At 35.0% G+C, this 15,939-nt stretch overlaps 1 protein-coding gene across 2 annotated transcripts in view; it reads left to right on the top strand.

The window, feature by feature from the left end:
* Window positions 1-15,340, top strand: part of RANBP9 (RAN binding protein 9) — a 173,302-nt gene extending 157,962 nt beyond the window's left edge. The window contains exons 6-12 of one of the 2 annotated variants that reach the window (XM_031934997.1): window positions 2,519-2,703; window positions 4,657-4,769; window positions 5,957-6,065; window positions 7,514-7,704; window positions 9,564-9,711; window positions 12,953-13,074; window positions 14,980-15,340. In XM_031934997.1, coding sequence (XP_031790857.1) covers window positions 2,519-2,703; window positions 4,657-4,769; window positions 5,957-6,065; window positions 7,514-7,704; window positions 9,564-9,711; window positions 12,953-13,074; window positions 14,980-15,161 — 1,050 coding nt within the window. In that variant the 3' untranslated portion in view covers window positions 15,162-15,340. Of the gene's footprint in view, window positions 1-2,518; window positions 2,704-4,656; window positions 4,770-5,956; window positions 6,066-7,513; window positions 7,705-9,563; window positions 9,712-12,952; window positions 13,124-14,979 lie in introns of both variants that reach the window. The other variant, XM_031934998.1, reaches the window with a different exon arrangement.
* The last annotated feature ends 599 nt before the right edge of the window (window positions 15,341-15,939 follow it).

Here is a 15,939-nt window from a genome sequence, read left to right as displayed (position 1 = left end):
TCTCGGCCTCCCAAAGTGCTGGGATTACAGGCTTGAGCCACCGCGCCCGGCCAGGACATATCTTTGTACATACTTATTTTTCTGTAAGAATATACTCTTCCAAGTGAAATTACTCAGTCAGTGTTAATAGATTTTTCCTGATTTATTAAAAGATTATGTCAGTTTATTTCTGTGTAAGTAGATGAGAGGGTTATTTCCCCAACCCTTTTATCAGCATTGGGTATTCTCAGCCTTTCAAGTCTTAATCTGATGTGCAAAAGTTTTTAAATCTTGAGCTTTTAATTTAATTGATTTTATTTTTAAGTGCACATTAAAAATGTTCATCTAAAAAGTTGAATGTGATTAAACTTCTCTTTATGTGTTGTCATTTTTATTTCTTCTACAAATTGCCTTCATATTTGTTGCCATTTTTAAGAACTTGAACTTTGTCCTCCTGAATTTTTTCTGTATTTGGAAAACACATTTTGCCATATGTGTGGCAGATTTTTTCTCTAGAAGGTCATTTGTCTTTGTCATTTGTGGCATGTTTTGTCACAGGGAAGTTTTAAATTTTTATGAAATAGTTTTATCAGAGAATTCATGAATGTTGATTGTCTTTGATAGTGTTGATATAATTATTTTTTCTGAATTTATAAGAAAATTGAGATGAGCAGATCGTTTTAAAAGTGTCTTTATTTAGACAATACTGATAATCATCATTATAAACTCTGCGTAATGAACATAATCATCTCACTCTGTGGTTTTTGGCTTATATGCTTTTGTGTTAAAGTATTTCATAACTGTAGTGGGTTTTCTATTCTTTTGTTTTTTGTTTTGTTTTGTTTTAGAGTTTCACTCTTATTGCCCAGGCTGGAGTGCAATGGCGCAATCTCGGCTCACCAAAACCTCCCTGTCCCAGATTCAAGCAGGTGTCCTTCCTCAACCTCCCGAGTAGCTGGGATTACAGGCATGCACCACCACACCCAGCTAATTTTGTATTTTTAGTAGAGGTGGGGTTTCACCATGTTGGTCAAGCTGGTCTGGTACTCCTGTCCTGAGGTGATCCACCCGCCTCAGCCTCACAAAGTGCTGGGATTACAGGGATGAGCTTCCGCTCCTGGCCTGTTTCTATAAAGTCTTTAGGTCTCAGTTTTCTCATTGGTGAAATGAGAAGGCTGTACTATCTCACCTGTTTTTGGCTTAAAAGTTTATAAACTTGTTAGCTCTGTTGATTATCAAGAATCAGTACATTTGCATACTTTGCTTTAGCCATTTATTTCCGTAATCCACTAGTACTTTATATTTTTTGATATTTTGACACAATATTTTGTTTCTATTTTGTTCTGCTTGATTGAACGGTTGTTTTTAAACACACCCTCTTTGCATTTTACTGTGAAATCTATTTAACATCTTATATTCACACAGAAATTATCTGTTCTTGATCTTTACCTTGTTTTGTACTAAAAATAACTTGTTATAACTATTAAATGAAAGATATAAGACATACATACAGAAAACGAAAATATGGTAGGATTTGGAGTTGCAAGAGGGAAAATCAGTTTTGGATGTGGTATCAGACAAACTTGTGTTCCAGTTCCATCTCTGCCATTTGTTAGCAGAACGACCATGAGCAAGTTATTTAACCTTGAATCCTCATTTTTCTCTATCTTTGTAGTAGAAATAATAATAGTGGCCTCACAGAATTATGATTAAACCCTGGCATTTTGTAGCCACTCAGAAACTCATTCTCCCTTTAGATGTAACAACCAATTAGTGACATAGCCGAAAGAATGACTCCTCTATTTTTTGTTTATTTGAAGTTACCAGCTTTTCATCTTGATTAACCTTGAAACCATGGAGTGTACCTGAATGCATTTCTGAGTTTCGGTATTCAGATTGATTCTTTTCCTCCCTTGAAATACGTGAATTTGAGTTTTTTTTCTTTTTCTTTTTTTTTCTTTTTTTAATACAGAGAATCCCCACTCTTCATGGCACTGTGTTTTGCTTATAGTTAAGGTCGTATCCCCTTCCCTTTGTAAAGTTAGGCATCCCAAATGTACAGAATGAAAATAGTAAATTTAAGCTATTAAATGACAGACTAGCTGAGATTGTACTTTTATGATAACTAGCTTTAACATGCAGTTTATAGAAATGTATCATATATAAAATCGGGGATAAACCTGAGTTATGTGTTTATATTTGAATTTCTGTAACTACTGTATGACATAATCTTAGAACAAGAGTTACATCCACATATTATTAGTAGCATAATACCACATGGTATAATACAACGTTGTCCCTGAATAAATAAAATAGAGATCTTCGTTGGCTTTTTTTCTTGATGATTAAATTGCAAGAAGTGATATTTTTTATCTAACATATAATTGAGACTATTTGTTTTAGCCTTTTACTAATATTTTGATTGGGATTTTAAAATTTGAAGTAAATTTATAGTTCTGTTCTTTTAAATATAACATTAAGAAATTATTAAATCTAACATAAAATGGATAGATGTTTAATGAAATATGTTATCTTACAGCCAAATTTGTATCCTACCGTGGGGCTTCAAACACCAGGAGAAGTGGTCGATGCCAATTTTGGGCAGCATCCTTTCGTGTTTGATATAGAAGACTATATGCGGGAGTGGAGAACCAAAATCCAGGCACAGATAGATCGATTTCCTATCGGAGATCGAGAAGGAGAATGGCAGACCATGATACAAAAGTAAGAGTGAAGAAATTTGAATTTATGTTATTCAGAATCTGTTTTTTATAAGATATTTATTCTTTTGGTATCCATGGAAGCTTTTTAATCCACTAATTTATATACTAACATATCTATTATATTATTGATTTTAATCTCTCAACAAAAAGTAATTTACTCCACTCTTTAAACAAATTAAAAACAACTGTTTGATGACACACATTCAGAATTGTATTTCAGTCTGAATTAATTTGATGAAGGAAATAAAATGATGTTAAGTCACCTAGGCTAGGTTAATTCATTTGCTATTCTTAGTAATAGTATTTAATGATTTCTGTAGGTTGTACAATTTACTTTTAGTAGTGTTAATGCAAAAGATAAAGTTAAGAGAGCATCTAAATTTTATAATCAGGTTCTGTGGATTTTGGACACAAACTTGGCTGTGTTTAAGCTCTCAATATCTGAACTATCAGCAGTAGTGAAGTATAGACTTAAAATTTAAATAAATACCATTAAATTTAAAAAGTCATCTTCACTGTTATAATCCAGGCCAAGAAAATAGCAGACTTTCAGATACAATTGGTCCAACACATTTCATGTTTAATGTTCTTATAATTGCCTTGAATATTCTTAACTTTAAAATTGTAATAAAATGTTGGGGGTATTTTTTAGAAAAGGTAGTGATTGGGAGACATAATGATGACTCTGAAAGCACACTTCTTCTCTAGAGCTATTATCATCTGTATTACGGAGACTGGACACTAGTTTTTTTGTCCAGCCCAGTTGAGAATAGACAACCCTGATGCAGAATCTGGTAGTTACCATGAACTGAAGCTAGAATGGGTTGTTCTGGGACCACATTGTTTTAATGCCCTAAAAGTGGTTACCACTGAACATCATGGTAAAATAGTAGAAAACATTTATCTTAACCTTATAACCAGGATCCTCCCCCCAACTTCTTCACTGAATTGATACTCACCATGAACTCTTGAAGAGTGCATTCTAAAAGGTCCCCTCCCCCTTTAATTAATTTAAACAATTGGGTAAAATAAGATGCACATCTGTTTCTTAGACATTTTCCCCGCTTTCCTCCGTACTTTGCCTCAGTCTCCTCCTGGTGAACCACTGCTTCCCAACATTTTGTAACTGGCCCTTAGTAGTGTCAGGTGGAGGCAGGTTTAAAAGTTGAATGTTTGGAGATAACAGATAACTTGGGTTAATATTGTTGCATCAACAGTTTTTCTAACCACATTTTGTGAATAGATGTAAGTATATGTTTTGACTACCTGGTACCTTTTTAAAAGATTATTGTATTGCAAATGTGTCACTCACATGTAAGTCATATTTGATAAATCTCTTGGGTAAAACCATAGTAATTGATTTAGGCTAGAAGGCTGATTCCTTCTTTAATTAGTAGTACACTTATAGACATTGTTCTGGAAAATTTTCTGTCAGGATTCACCTTAGTATTCTGTACATACTGTGTGATCCCATTTCATATAACTGGTGTATAAAGAAGATGGTTGAACTCTGGAACATTAAGATTTAATCTTTTATTTTAAAGTTGGTTATTTTACAGAATGCCAGCAATTACTGGAGTAAGTCATATGATAAAGTCAAAATAGAAATTATGGTTAGAAGGGCTGAATAATAAGATAGGAGGGGACCTGGGGGTAATGAGAGTCCAAGAATCAAAGAAAAGGTCACTTAATGTCCTTGATTCTCAAGTAATATTTATTTTAGGGAGAGTAGTCTCAACGTAGCATTTGCAGTTATCTTTTTGAAAATACTACATGAATAGAACAAAATGATGTTTTTCAAAAGCTTACTTTAAAGGTGAAGTTCTTAACGCCTTGTTTCAAGGAAATAGGTTCATTTTTATAACACCAGAGTAGATTTTGTTTATGTAAATTGTAGTATGAAGCATGTATTCTCTTCACTAAAAGATGTATGTTTTTTTCTTTCTATTTTAAGAATGGTTTCATCTTATTTAGTCCACCATGGGTACTGTGCCACAGCAGAGGCCTTTGCCAGATCTACAGACCAGACCGTTCTAGAAGAATTAGCTTCCATTAAGAATAGACAAAGTAAGGACACTGTGGTGCATGGCTAACATTTGTTTTCAGATTATAGATTTGGTTACTTTAATTTTTAGAAATTTTATTTTTTTAATTTAAAAAATTTCAAATATATTAATTTAAAATGGATGCCTCTGAATTTTATTTTCACTGACATTTTTGAAGATCAGTTTAAAAATTCACATAAGACTCTGTCAGAATTCTAATTCTAGAGAGATTTTACAGAAATTTTTGTAAGGAATGTCTTTACCATTTTTTTCTTAAAGGAATGTTTTCTTAAGCTTTCAGGAAATAAACATTTAATAGAAAGATTTAAAAAATAGTAAAGTAGTCTGATTAGTTGGAGGAGATAATGTGTGAAAGAAATGTAAATATCTTTGAATTTAAATGGCTATCTAATATAGTATTGGTCATAAGTATTTATTATTTAGATCCTAGTGCTGGCGTGTGTGGCCAGAGATAAAACAGGTCGTATATAACAATGGCAAGTCAGCATAACTGCTCCATAGTTAGCCATCCTAAAATTGGTGCTGTTTGTCCATCCGGGTGGGTATACTTGACAAGCGTATAGAGATGAAAACAAAACAGATGGGTGAAATTAATAGATGAAGACAACTGTTTCATAGGTCAAATTGCTGTAATAGCACTGATTACATTGTGTTGTAGTTAATTGTGTGCTGTCCTTTTCTACTATTTTAATAAGCTCTATTGAACAGAGATCACTTACTCATTTTGTATCCTCATCATCTAATTTAACAAATATCAGATCAAGTGAATGTTCAGTGAGTCTCTGTTAAATTGGAATCTTACTCAAAAGCTATCATTTTTTAGTCCTTTGTTCAGAAGGTCATCATGTTTGATAAGGCGTTTTATTATCTCTTTAAAACAGTCTTTTTAATCTCAGTGTTTGAAACTTCAATATTGCATAATAGATATTTTAACTGTATTACTTGTATGTTTGCAATTTTTAAAAAAAAAAATTTGTGACAGTACTTGTTTTTCTAACTTTTTAATAAATGTCTGAAATGTTTCCTGGATTGCTGAATGGAAACTATGATATTAGAAAAAGAAATTGAAATTAATCATAATTTATTTAAAGATTTCTTACTAACTGCCTTTCTTTTCTGAGGATCCACTAAGTTTATGTTTTGTCTACTTTTGTAAAAGTTAATCGTTTGCTTCCTTTTACTGAATAGGAATTCAGAAATTGGTATTAGCAGGAAGAATGGGAGAAGCCATTGAAACAACACAACAGTTATACCCAAGTTTACTTGAAAGAAATCCTAATCTCCTTTTCACATTAAAGTGAGTTTGCATAATAAAATGCTATATTTGTTATATATTATAAATACTTGCCATATATGTTATATAATAAAAGACATTTTCATGCTTTTGTAATTTTAGTTTTTTTTATTTTTCAAATATAAATAATTTTGTAATGTGTAGTACATTTAAATAACATGTTATGAAAAATACTTTTGTGTTAAGGACCATAAGCAGAAGGTGTCTTTTGCTGTGTATTTGCTGTTATCATTCTATTTATGTTTTTAAAAATGTGAAAATCTTATTTAGAAGATGGGTCTCTATTTTTCCTTCTGAAAAGTACCTTACATTTAATCTCTCTGGCATTTTAAAAAATTGTGGTAAAATAAACATAAAATTTACCATTTTTTACATTCACATCATTGTGCAACCATCACCACCATCCAACTCCAGAACTTCTCCATCTTCCCAAACTGAAACTCTGTTAAACACTAACCATCCATTCCTCCCCCTAGCCCCTGGAAACCACCATTCTACATTTTGCCTCTATGAATTTGACTACTCATATAAGTAGAATCAGAGTATTTGTTCTTCGTGACTGGCTTCTGGGTTCATCTTTGTTGTAGCATATATCAGAATTTTCTTCCTTTTAAAGGCTGAATTGTACTCCATTGTTTGGATAATACTGTATTTTGTTTATCCATTCATCCACTGATGGACACTTAGTTTGCTTCTACCTCTTGGCTATTATGAATAATTCTGTTATGAATGTAGGTGTACAAATATCTGAGTCCCTGCATTTGATTTTTTCGGTTATATACCCAGAAGTGGACTTTCTGGATCATATGGTAATTCTATGTTTAATTATTTTTTTTTCAATAATAGCCATCCTGATTTGACACTTTTAATTGGTTTTATGAATCTTTGTTACTTAAAAAAATGAGATGTTACCGAGCTTTCGATTTCAACTTGTTAAGCAACAAGTATCCTTTGTAAGCCAAATGACAGAATTGTTTTGCTTTAGAGTAAGTAGAATTTTAAATGAGGCCCATTTTGGTTAAGAGGTTGGAAATGGGACGGGTGGGGAGAAAGGCTATGCTTTAGATGTATCATATATACATAAAATCCTGTCCTTAGGCACAATTTGATTTGCTACCAAGTGCATATGTTATTTTGATTAAATTACTTGTAGCCAAAAAAAAAGGGATTCATATCTTCTTATAGGTAAATTTCCATTTAGTAAATCTTGATTAAAGGGGGGTAATATTATTATAGTGTCTGTTACATCATACTCTCATTTTTCTGGAAATTCTAAAATTCTAAGCAATAAAGTGTAGGACACCGTATTTAATATTTTTAGCTTACTATCTAAAGACCAATCCTACTGATAAGTAAAAGTTTTAAAAATATTTTTAGAAATCTGTTGCTCTTAAATAAACAAAAGGCCGTTTGAAGATTATGTCTAAGTAAATTTTTCTTTTTTCCTTTAGAGTGCGTCAGTTTATAGAAATGGTGAATGGTACAGATAGTGAAGTACGATGTTTGGGAGGCCGAAGTCCAAAGTCTCAAGACAGTTATCCTGTTAGTCCTCGACCTTTTAGTAGTCCAAGTATGAGCCCCAGCCATGGAATGAATATCCACAATTTAGCATCAGGCAAAGGAAGCACCGCACATTTTTCAGGTGAGATTTAACTTACGACATTATTTTTAGATTTTTCCTGTTTATAATCTTAAACCTTTTTCCTTTTGAAAATCTGTATATTTCCAGCTGGGCGTGGTGGCTCACGCCTGTAATCCCAACACTTTGGGGGGCCTAGGCGGGCAGATCACGAGGTCAGGAGTTCAAGATCAGCCTGGCCAACATGGTGAAAACCGTGTCTTTACTAAAAATACAAAAATCAGCTGGGTATTGTGGCAAGTGCCTGTAGTCCCAGCTACTCGGGAAGCTGAGGCAGGAGACTTGCTTGAACCTGGGAGGCAGAGGTTGCAGTGAGCTGAGATCACACCACTGCACTCCAGCCTGGGTGACAGAGTTACACTCTGTCTGTCTCAGAAAATCTGTATATTTCCTTTGTAGCTGTTTTCAAATGTGTATACTTAAGATTTTCTGGGTGAAAAATTGTAGGTTCAGATTCACATGTTCTCAGTGCCAGGAAGTAACTTGAAGAACAGCTGTTTCTGAGAGTAGGTTATTAGCAGACCTTCATCCATGAAAGCATTCAAGTGAAAAGGTAATTGTGTGTTTTAATAAAATACAAATTTAAAGGTGATCCAGCTTTGATATCTTATGCCGCTGGTTACCACACCTAGCTGGGCTGCCCCTGCCTCCCTCCCCTCTCCCCATCCCCGACTTTTCCCAACCAAGCCTCTTGCGAAAGTCAGCTCTGCCTAGTTCATTTTCTCCCATCTGTTTCTTGGCTCATCAGTCTTACTCTCTGTGACTTTGGGCCTTCTTGTCATTAAAATCCTCTCCTTTCTTGGCTTTTGTGACATCGCTTCTACAGGTTTTTTTGGTTTTGTTTTTTTTTCTTTTTTTTTTTTTGAGACGGAGTCTCACTCTATTGCCTAGGCTGGAGTGCAGGGGCGCGATCTGGGCTCACTGCAACCTCCGCCTCCTGGGTTCATGTCATTCTCCTGCCTCAGCCTGCCAAGTAGCTGGGACTACAGGCGCCTGCCACCACGCCCGGCTAGTTTTTTGTATTTTTAGTAGAGACGGGGTTTCACCTTGTTGGCCAGGATGGTCTCGATCTCCTAACCTCGTGATCCACCCGCCTCGGCCTCCCAAAGTGCTGGGATTACAGGCTTGAGCCACCGTGCCTGGCCTGTTTTTGTTTCTTTTAAAGAGTTGGAGTCTCGCAGTGTTTCTGAGGCTGGTCTCAAACTCCTGGCCTCAAGCGCTCCTCCTGCCTCAGCCTCCCAAAGTGCTGGGCTTACAGGTGTGGGCTAGCATGCCCAGCCAAAGATGTATTTCTGATGCTTCTCAGTCTTCTGTTTGCCCATCTCTTTAATTCTGCATTTCCCAAGATGTTATATTTGTACATTTAACATTCTTAAACAAGTCAGATAGTGTCTCCTTTCCTTTCATGAAGTAACATCATTGCTTTTTCTCACTTCAATTTATACTCTTTTCTGCATTACTTCCTCTCAGTTATTTATATCACCACTCTGTAAACACAAGTGTGATTCTTGTGTCTATTCTTAGCCTCTTGAATATCATACAGTCGCTTCAGGCTTGGACAAATTCTGAGCCTCAGTGTATTCATATGTAAAATGGGGATGATCATAATATTGCCATCTTAGGGGGATTTTGAGGATTAAATGAGATCTGTAAGCCTTCAATAAATGTTAGATGAGGTAATAATTAAGATCTCACAGTTAAGTATTCTTAATATCTTTTCAAAGAAGTTACCTGTTTACATCATCCATTGACTCTCCTACGTTCTAGAAGTCTTAAATACAAAATCAACATGGAGACTTGTTTACAACCGTATTAATAAACTAGTGTTTGTTTCTACTTCCATGTGGTATCTTTTTCTTCAGGTTTTGAAAGTTGTAGTAATGGTGTAATATCAAATAAAGCACATCAATCATATTGCCATAGTAATAAACACCAGTCGTCCAATTTGAATGTACCAGAACTAAACAGTATAAATATGTCAAGATCACAGCAAGTTAATAACTTCACCAGGTAAGTAATTTCACTAACTTTTGCATTAATATAAGCAACCTAGTTATAGGTGTAACCATTGTAATAATTTTGAAAGAACTTGAATTATGTGACCCACAGAGGGGCTCTGGGAGTTCCTAAGCCCCCCGAGAATAAAAGGGTAGGGACTCAGTTCCCCAAAGCTTTTTAGTCTCCTACTATGCACACGAGTGCTTTCTTTAGTTTCTTCCTCTTCTCTACTACCCTCTTCCCCCTAGTAAAGTTATAAGGACAAATTCAGGGCTTCATGCATTGTCCTCTGCCAACCACAGAGCTATACAAATGATCACATAAATGCCATTTGTTATGTTTTCACAGTAGTTAAGACACAGTAGCATATTTAACCTTGAATGGTGACATAAGATAAATTTACAACTAATATTTTCTCTGTGTGTGAGTTTTTTTTGGTGTAAATGTGTAGAATGTTTTCCAAGTTCAAAACTGGCTTTACAAAGAATCTTTTTTGAAAGCCTGCCTTTAAGTAGCTTGCATATAGCAGATGGTTAAGTCATTTAGTAAACATTAGTGTGAGGATAGTTTTGAGGATTTGTTGGGCACCAAACATTCTGCTAGATAGGGTGTCTGACTTTGAAGAGGTTTGAAAGACGATATCTCATTCAGTATACTATGACCCTTGACACACTCAGGTTGAATTCAAATAAATTCATGAAGTGAAATTATTTGAATTAAATACTACTGTGCAGTTGCAAATTATTGTGAATTCACCCTGCCCAAATAATCCAGGACTGGGTCAATTTAATAATGGTTTGGTCTATAACAAACCAGTTGGTTACATTGCATTTTCAGGAAATGGTCACCAGTGCAACATTTTCTTATTAAAGGAGAGAGAGCCTAACATTTAGCATGGAATCTTAATGGAAATATGATTTTGCAGAAAGGAGTCTATGTAAAAAAAAAAAATCTATATTTGAAAATTTGGAGATTAATCTCAATTTCTGGGTTGTCTGTCACACATGACAAAAATTTACTGAAGTAATGGTGTGTGTGATTGATAAAAGTTATAATGGAGAACCACAAAAGTGTATGAGAACAGCAGAAAAATCGTCTTTCACAGCAGAGATGATATATTGGAAAATATAAAATCAAAATATTATAGTTTAAAAATAGATGGAAATTTAAAAAGTTAACTTCATCATGCTTTATAATAAATGCATTGGTACTTTATCATTGATCAAGGGTTCTGCCAATGTTTGAGGGTAAGATTGCAGTCAATGTGTGAGTTTTTCTCTGAAATGCTATCCTCACAGCAGGAAGTTGCTAAACAGATCTGTTATTACCTGAGTTCAGGGAAGTGAGCTTGAGGGAAGGATCTGATGACGCAACATCCTCCTTTGTCTGCGGTATAAAAGGGAAAGAAAGTATAACTTTTGAACTGCCTTAAACTATAAGTTGTTTTGTAGTTGGTGATGGCTTTCCTTACTGTGAAGTAGGCAAAGATGGTGTTAACTATTTAAACCATTTTACAGATGTAGAGCCGGATATCAGAAAAGTAAATGACTTTTTTTTTTCCTTAAGGTCAATTAATAGTAGCTAGTAAGTCGCAGAGCTGAGGCTGCTTCTCAGGATTTGACTTGCAAACTTGTACTTTTTCCCTGATACTGCCCACCATCTGAAATGCTCTTTTTCCTGCCCTTCCTCACCTCCAGTGTAACTTCTGTCCAGGCTGAGAAAATGCAAGTTCAGATGTCAGTTCTTCCAGGATGTTTTCCTTGATTTACATCCCATCAAATGTGTCATGTTTTGTGATTAACTTTCATCATAGTACTGATCATCATTACTCTGTAATATAATAATTAGCTTTTTATAGGTTGTTTCCTGCAGGAAGGCAGAGGCTGTTTCATAGTATCCTTAGCACCTAACAGGGATCATACCTCAGAGGCTTTTAAATGTGTGTTAAATGAATGAGTTCCTTTCAAATACTTACTTGAGTTATCAAAAAAAAAAAAAGTTTAGTATTTTTTAAAAAGCCACTGAAAGCTGTCATGGTAAGGATTTTCTTATTTTTAAAGTTTGGTTTTTCTTATCAATTTTCGAAGTTTGTCAAGATTATAAACAAGCTTTCCTGGTTGAGTAAGTCTGCTCTGGAGTCCTAGGGCCATATCCCCCTTTTCCCTAGATCTATTGTGTTTTTTTACCTTAACAATTTTACTAACAGGAGTGTATGCATGCACACACGCCCCCAAGGTGTTAGAATTTGTTACCTCTGGTGGTATTACGCACAGTGGTTTTTGCTCATCTGTATTTTTTTTTCTACAAATGAATATATATTGCTTTTGTAATAAGAAATGTCATTTTTATCTAAGCATTACCTAAAATTTCATTGAATGTTTACTTCTAAATTGTATAATTATTACCTAGACCTTCATAGGATAAATCCTAAAGATTAGATATTTATTGTTGCTTATAAGAGTACGGATGGTTCTGAAGGACATACATTGACAGCTTAAATATGTCCAAATGTAGTTATTGACAGATAGATATTTACTGAGTGGAATGAGTGAAAACTGGAAACTATCCAGGACATCAGTTTAAAAATTAAGATTCAGCAGTACTTTAGCCAATAAGATAGCCTGTGAGAGAGAAATAGTGTCATGTGGTGAAAAGGGATGAGAGAATGAAGCTCAGTCTGTTTTTAAGTCATCAGTTACCCTTGAAAGAGTGTATATTATTAAGTAGTGAGGACAAATGCCAGAATGCCGACTATTTAAATATAGTCTAGGAGTGGATTGAGTATGAGGTCCAGTACGAGCTGAATTGGGTTCCAGGAGTGAGATGTATTTGTTTTGAGAGTGAGGTTTTCCCCTTACATACTGGAAATCAGTGCTGTAAGGGTGTAGGGGGAGAGGGTTGGCTAGGGAGTTGGTGGGGCCGCAGTTTATCAATGAAGACGTACAGATCTGAGTTTGAAAAATAATAGGATTGTGCAGAAATATGATTTCTCCATACTGATGTAAAGTCATAAAACTGCATTTTAGCATATGTACTTTTTCCCTCCCATATCTCCAGGGGTACAAATTTGTTAAAAGTCAGCGACATGTTTGACTTTGAATACATTCGGGATTTAACTAAATACCTTTTTTGCAGATTTCTATTGCCTTATGAAGTTAGTTTATTCATAGGCTATACAGTTCAGTAGTGATTTATTTTAAACTAAGCTGCAAGTGTGATATTTCTAAAATTAGGTTTGTTTTTTCGTTTTCAGTAATGATGTAGACATGGAAACAGATCACTACTCCAATGGAGTTGGAGAAACTTCATCCAATGGTTTCCTAAATGGTAGCTCTAAACATGACCACGAAATGGAAGATTGTGACACCGAAATGGGTCTGCAGTGATATTTCTTACATTTTTAATAAAAAATGATGGCTACAAGGTTATGTTTTTACTTGTACTGATTCACAGCTGATGAGCATAAACCAGATTTAACGATGTATGTGCCGTAGGACTTGACAGTAATGCATAGCACTTAAACTCTTGTTTGAGTGGGCTGCTAGAGGAAGTAGAGTTACCTTTCAGCTACAGGCAGTGTTCCTTGCTGAACTGCTTAGGCTCAGGTTTAGTGCTGTCACTAATGCAGCAGAACTGACTTACTGATGTTGAGCCTCTAGGCTATTTTAGGTTAATGATGATAAAACTTCTTATATTTATTTCAGTATAGTCAGTAAGGCCAAATGGGTAGATGATTTTACAAATTCTAATCAGTATTTCTTAAATGGGTTTAATGTAAACGTGTGTGACTATGCATAGTACTATCCCTGATATATAGTAGATGCTTAAGTATGACCTCCCTCACCAAAAAAAACCCCACCACAAATAACAAAATGATGTGGCTCCAAGACATATTAGCATGCATAATTTTATTTTGTAGACAACTTACGTAGTAAATTGTCCCATCAGCAAACTGTCCCATCAAATGGAGAGTGAAAATTTGTTGGAATAAATTTTTTCATTTATTTGTTGGAATTCCATGGCAATGTTAGATTTCTTATTATTTTGAGATTGAGTGGTATTACTAAAATTGTTTTTTAAAAAGAAATGCAGCTTTGTTTTACTCTTTAATATCAGCCACCTCAGTTTCTGAAGAGTGATTTAAGTATAGTGAGAAAGAGCAGGAGTTCTAGAGCCAGATTACATAGATTTGATTTCTGCAACTGCCACCTACTAGCTTTGTGACCTTGGAAAAATTACTTAACTGCTCTGTGTCTCAGTTTCTTCATCTGTAAAATGGGTATAATAATAACAACCTCATAAGTTATTGTGAAAAGTAAATGAATAATCCAAAAAGCTGATAGCACAGAGTGCTTAGGAAATATTAACCACCATCATCATCGTTACCTTCTTCTTTATTAATGATTTATTTATTAGTAATTTATATAAATTATTTTATCAATCAAGATATATAAAATTATTTTCTTGGCTGGGCAAGGTGGCTCACGCCTGTAATCCCAGCACTTTGGGAGGCCAAGGCAGGTGGATCACAAGGTCAGGAGTTTGAGACCAGCCTGACCAATATGGTGAAACCCCGACTCTGCTAAAAATACAAAAATTAGTCAGGCATGGTGGTGCGTGCCTGTAATCCCAGCTACTCAGGAGGCCGAGGCAGGAGACTTGCTTGAACCTGGGAGGCAGAGGTTGCAGTGAGCTATCACACCACTGCACTCCAGCTTGGGCGACTGACTGAGACTCCAAAAAAAAAAAAAAAAAAAAGTATTTTTTCAAAGTGGTATTTTTCTAAAAGTAGGGCATTTAATCTTTTCAATTAGTATAATATGCTGTCTTCTGTATTTTTATTGTAGTCATTTAGCTTTTCTTAGCTTTCTTGAACATTTTATTACATCTCTACTGTGGCAATTAAGGTAGCCCGAGTGGCATTATTACGGTTTTCTTTTTCTTTCTTTCTTTCTTTTGTAAATGTTGCTTAATGTAGTTTGGGAATTACACTTTTTCTAAAACTTTTTTCTGACATAAGTACCATCTAACACTGAAAGGTTGTCCCCTCTCAACTGCATGCTGAATACTGGATCCTAGACTCTTGAGAGCTAAATAAAGTATATGTTTTTGCTGCAGTTGCATGTTCAATTAAAAATGAATTTTTAACAGTCTGCATATTTAGATGAAATATTAGGGAATAGTTACTAAATGTACAAAATGTTATAAGAAATGTATGTTCATGTCTTCATTATACTCCATTCCATAAGGTAGTAAAATACTTGTCTGTTTTTCTTACAGAAGTTGATTCAAGTCAGTTGAGACGCCAGTTGTGTGGAGGAAGTCAGGCTGCCATAGAAAGAATGATCCACTTTGGACGAGAGCTGCAAGCGATGAGTGAACAGCTAAGGAGAGACTGTGGCAAGAACACTGCAAATAAAAAAATGTTGAAGGTGAATATATTTTTTCTTGAAAAATTATAACTGTGTCAAAGTAACTAAAATGTGGTTTTGCGAAACATTGAGCAGTGTACCAGAAATTCTTGTTAGGGAACTTGGACCTGACCTTCCCCCTGGCTCCTTGCCCATTTGAGAGTGGAAATGTTTGAAGAAGTTAGGCAGTTCTGATCTGCTGGAAAGAGCATTGTACTAAAGCAAAAAAAGGATTAAATCCCAGTACTAGTGCTGATCAACGTTGTGTGTCCTCGTTAACTTAGTTTCTTAGTTTTATTTTCTCAGCTGTAAAATCAGCAGTTACTAGGAAAAATGTGGGTGTGCAGATAAAACTATAAATCTGAGATTTTATTTTAGTAAATACTGTTCAGGGTTATAGCAATTTGGATGTATAACACATGGTTCTCATTTTGATGGGGATTAGTGAAGAATTGGGTCACTTTTCATGGCCAGAGCAGTTAAAATACATTTTAAAGTCTCTTCTGGATTGTTGTCCATGAGCTGGTAGGATGCATGTGATCTAATTCAGTAAAGTAGCCACAGTTTTGTCTACCAGTTGAAGGTGGAGGGGCTTTCTCCTAACTTAAGTCAGCATTGCAGTTGTAGAGATGCACAGCTCTTTAACAGTTGGTTCATTGTAAACATTTTCTTCTGAATATTTTGGAAGAAGACTGAAAAATTAAAGGGGAGATGAATGCAGTGGCCTTGAGACTGATGTTGAGGGATGGTAGGAAAGGGCAAAAGATTCCCTCTGCTTTCTTTTCCTGACCTGGACTGAGAGTTGGTATAGGTTGAGTATCCCTAATCT

The sequence above is a fragment of the Piliocolobus tephrosceles genome, chromosome Y (genome assembly GCF_002776525.5).
Source record: "Piliocolobus tephrosceles isolate RC106 chromosome Y, ASM277652v3, whole genome shotgun sequence".
Lineage (NCBI taxonomy): Eukaryota > Metazoa > Chordata > Mammalia > Primates > Cercopithecidae > Piliocolobus > Piliocolobus tephrosceles.
This window is presented reverse-complemented; position numbering and strand designations above follow the sequence as displayed.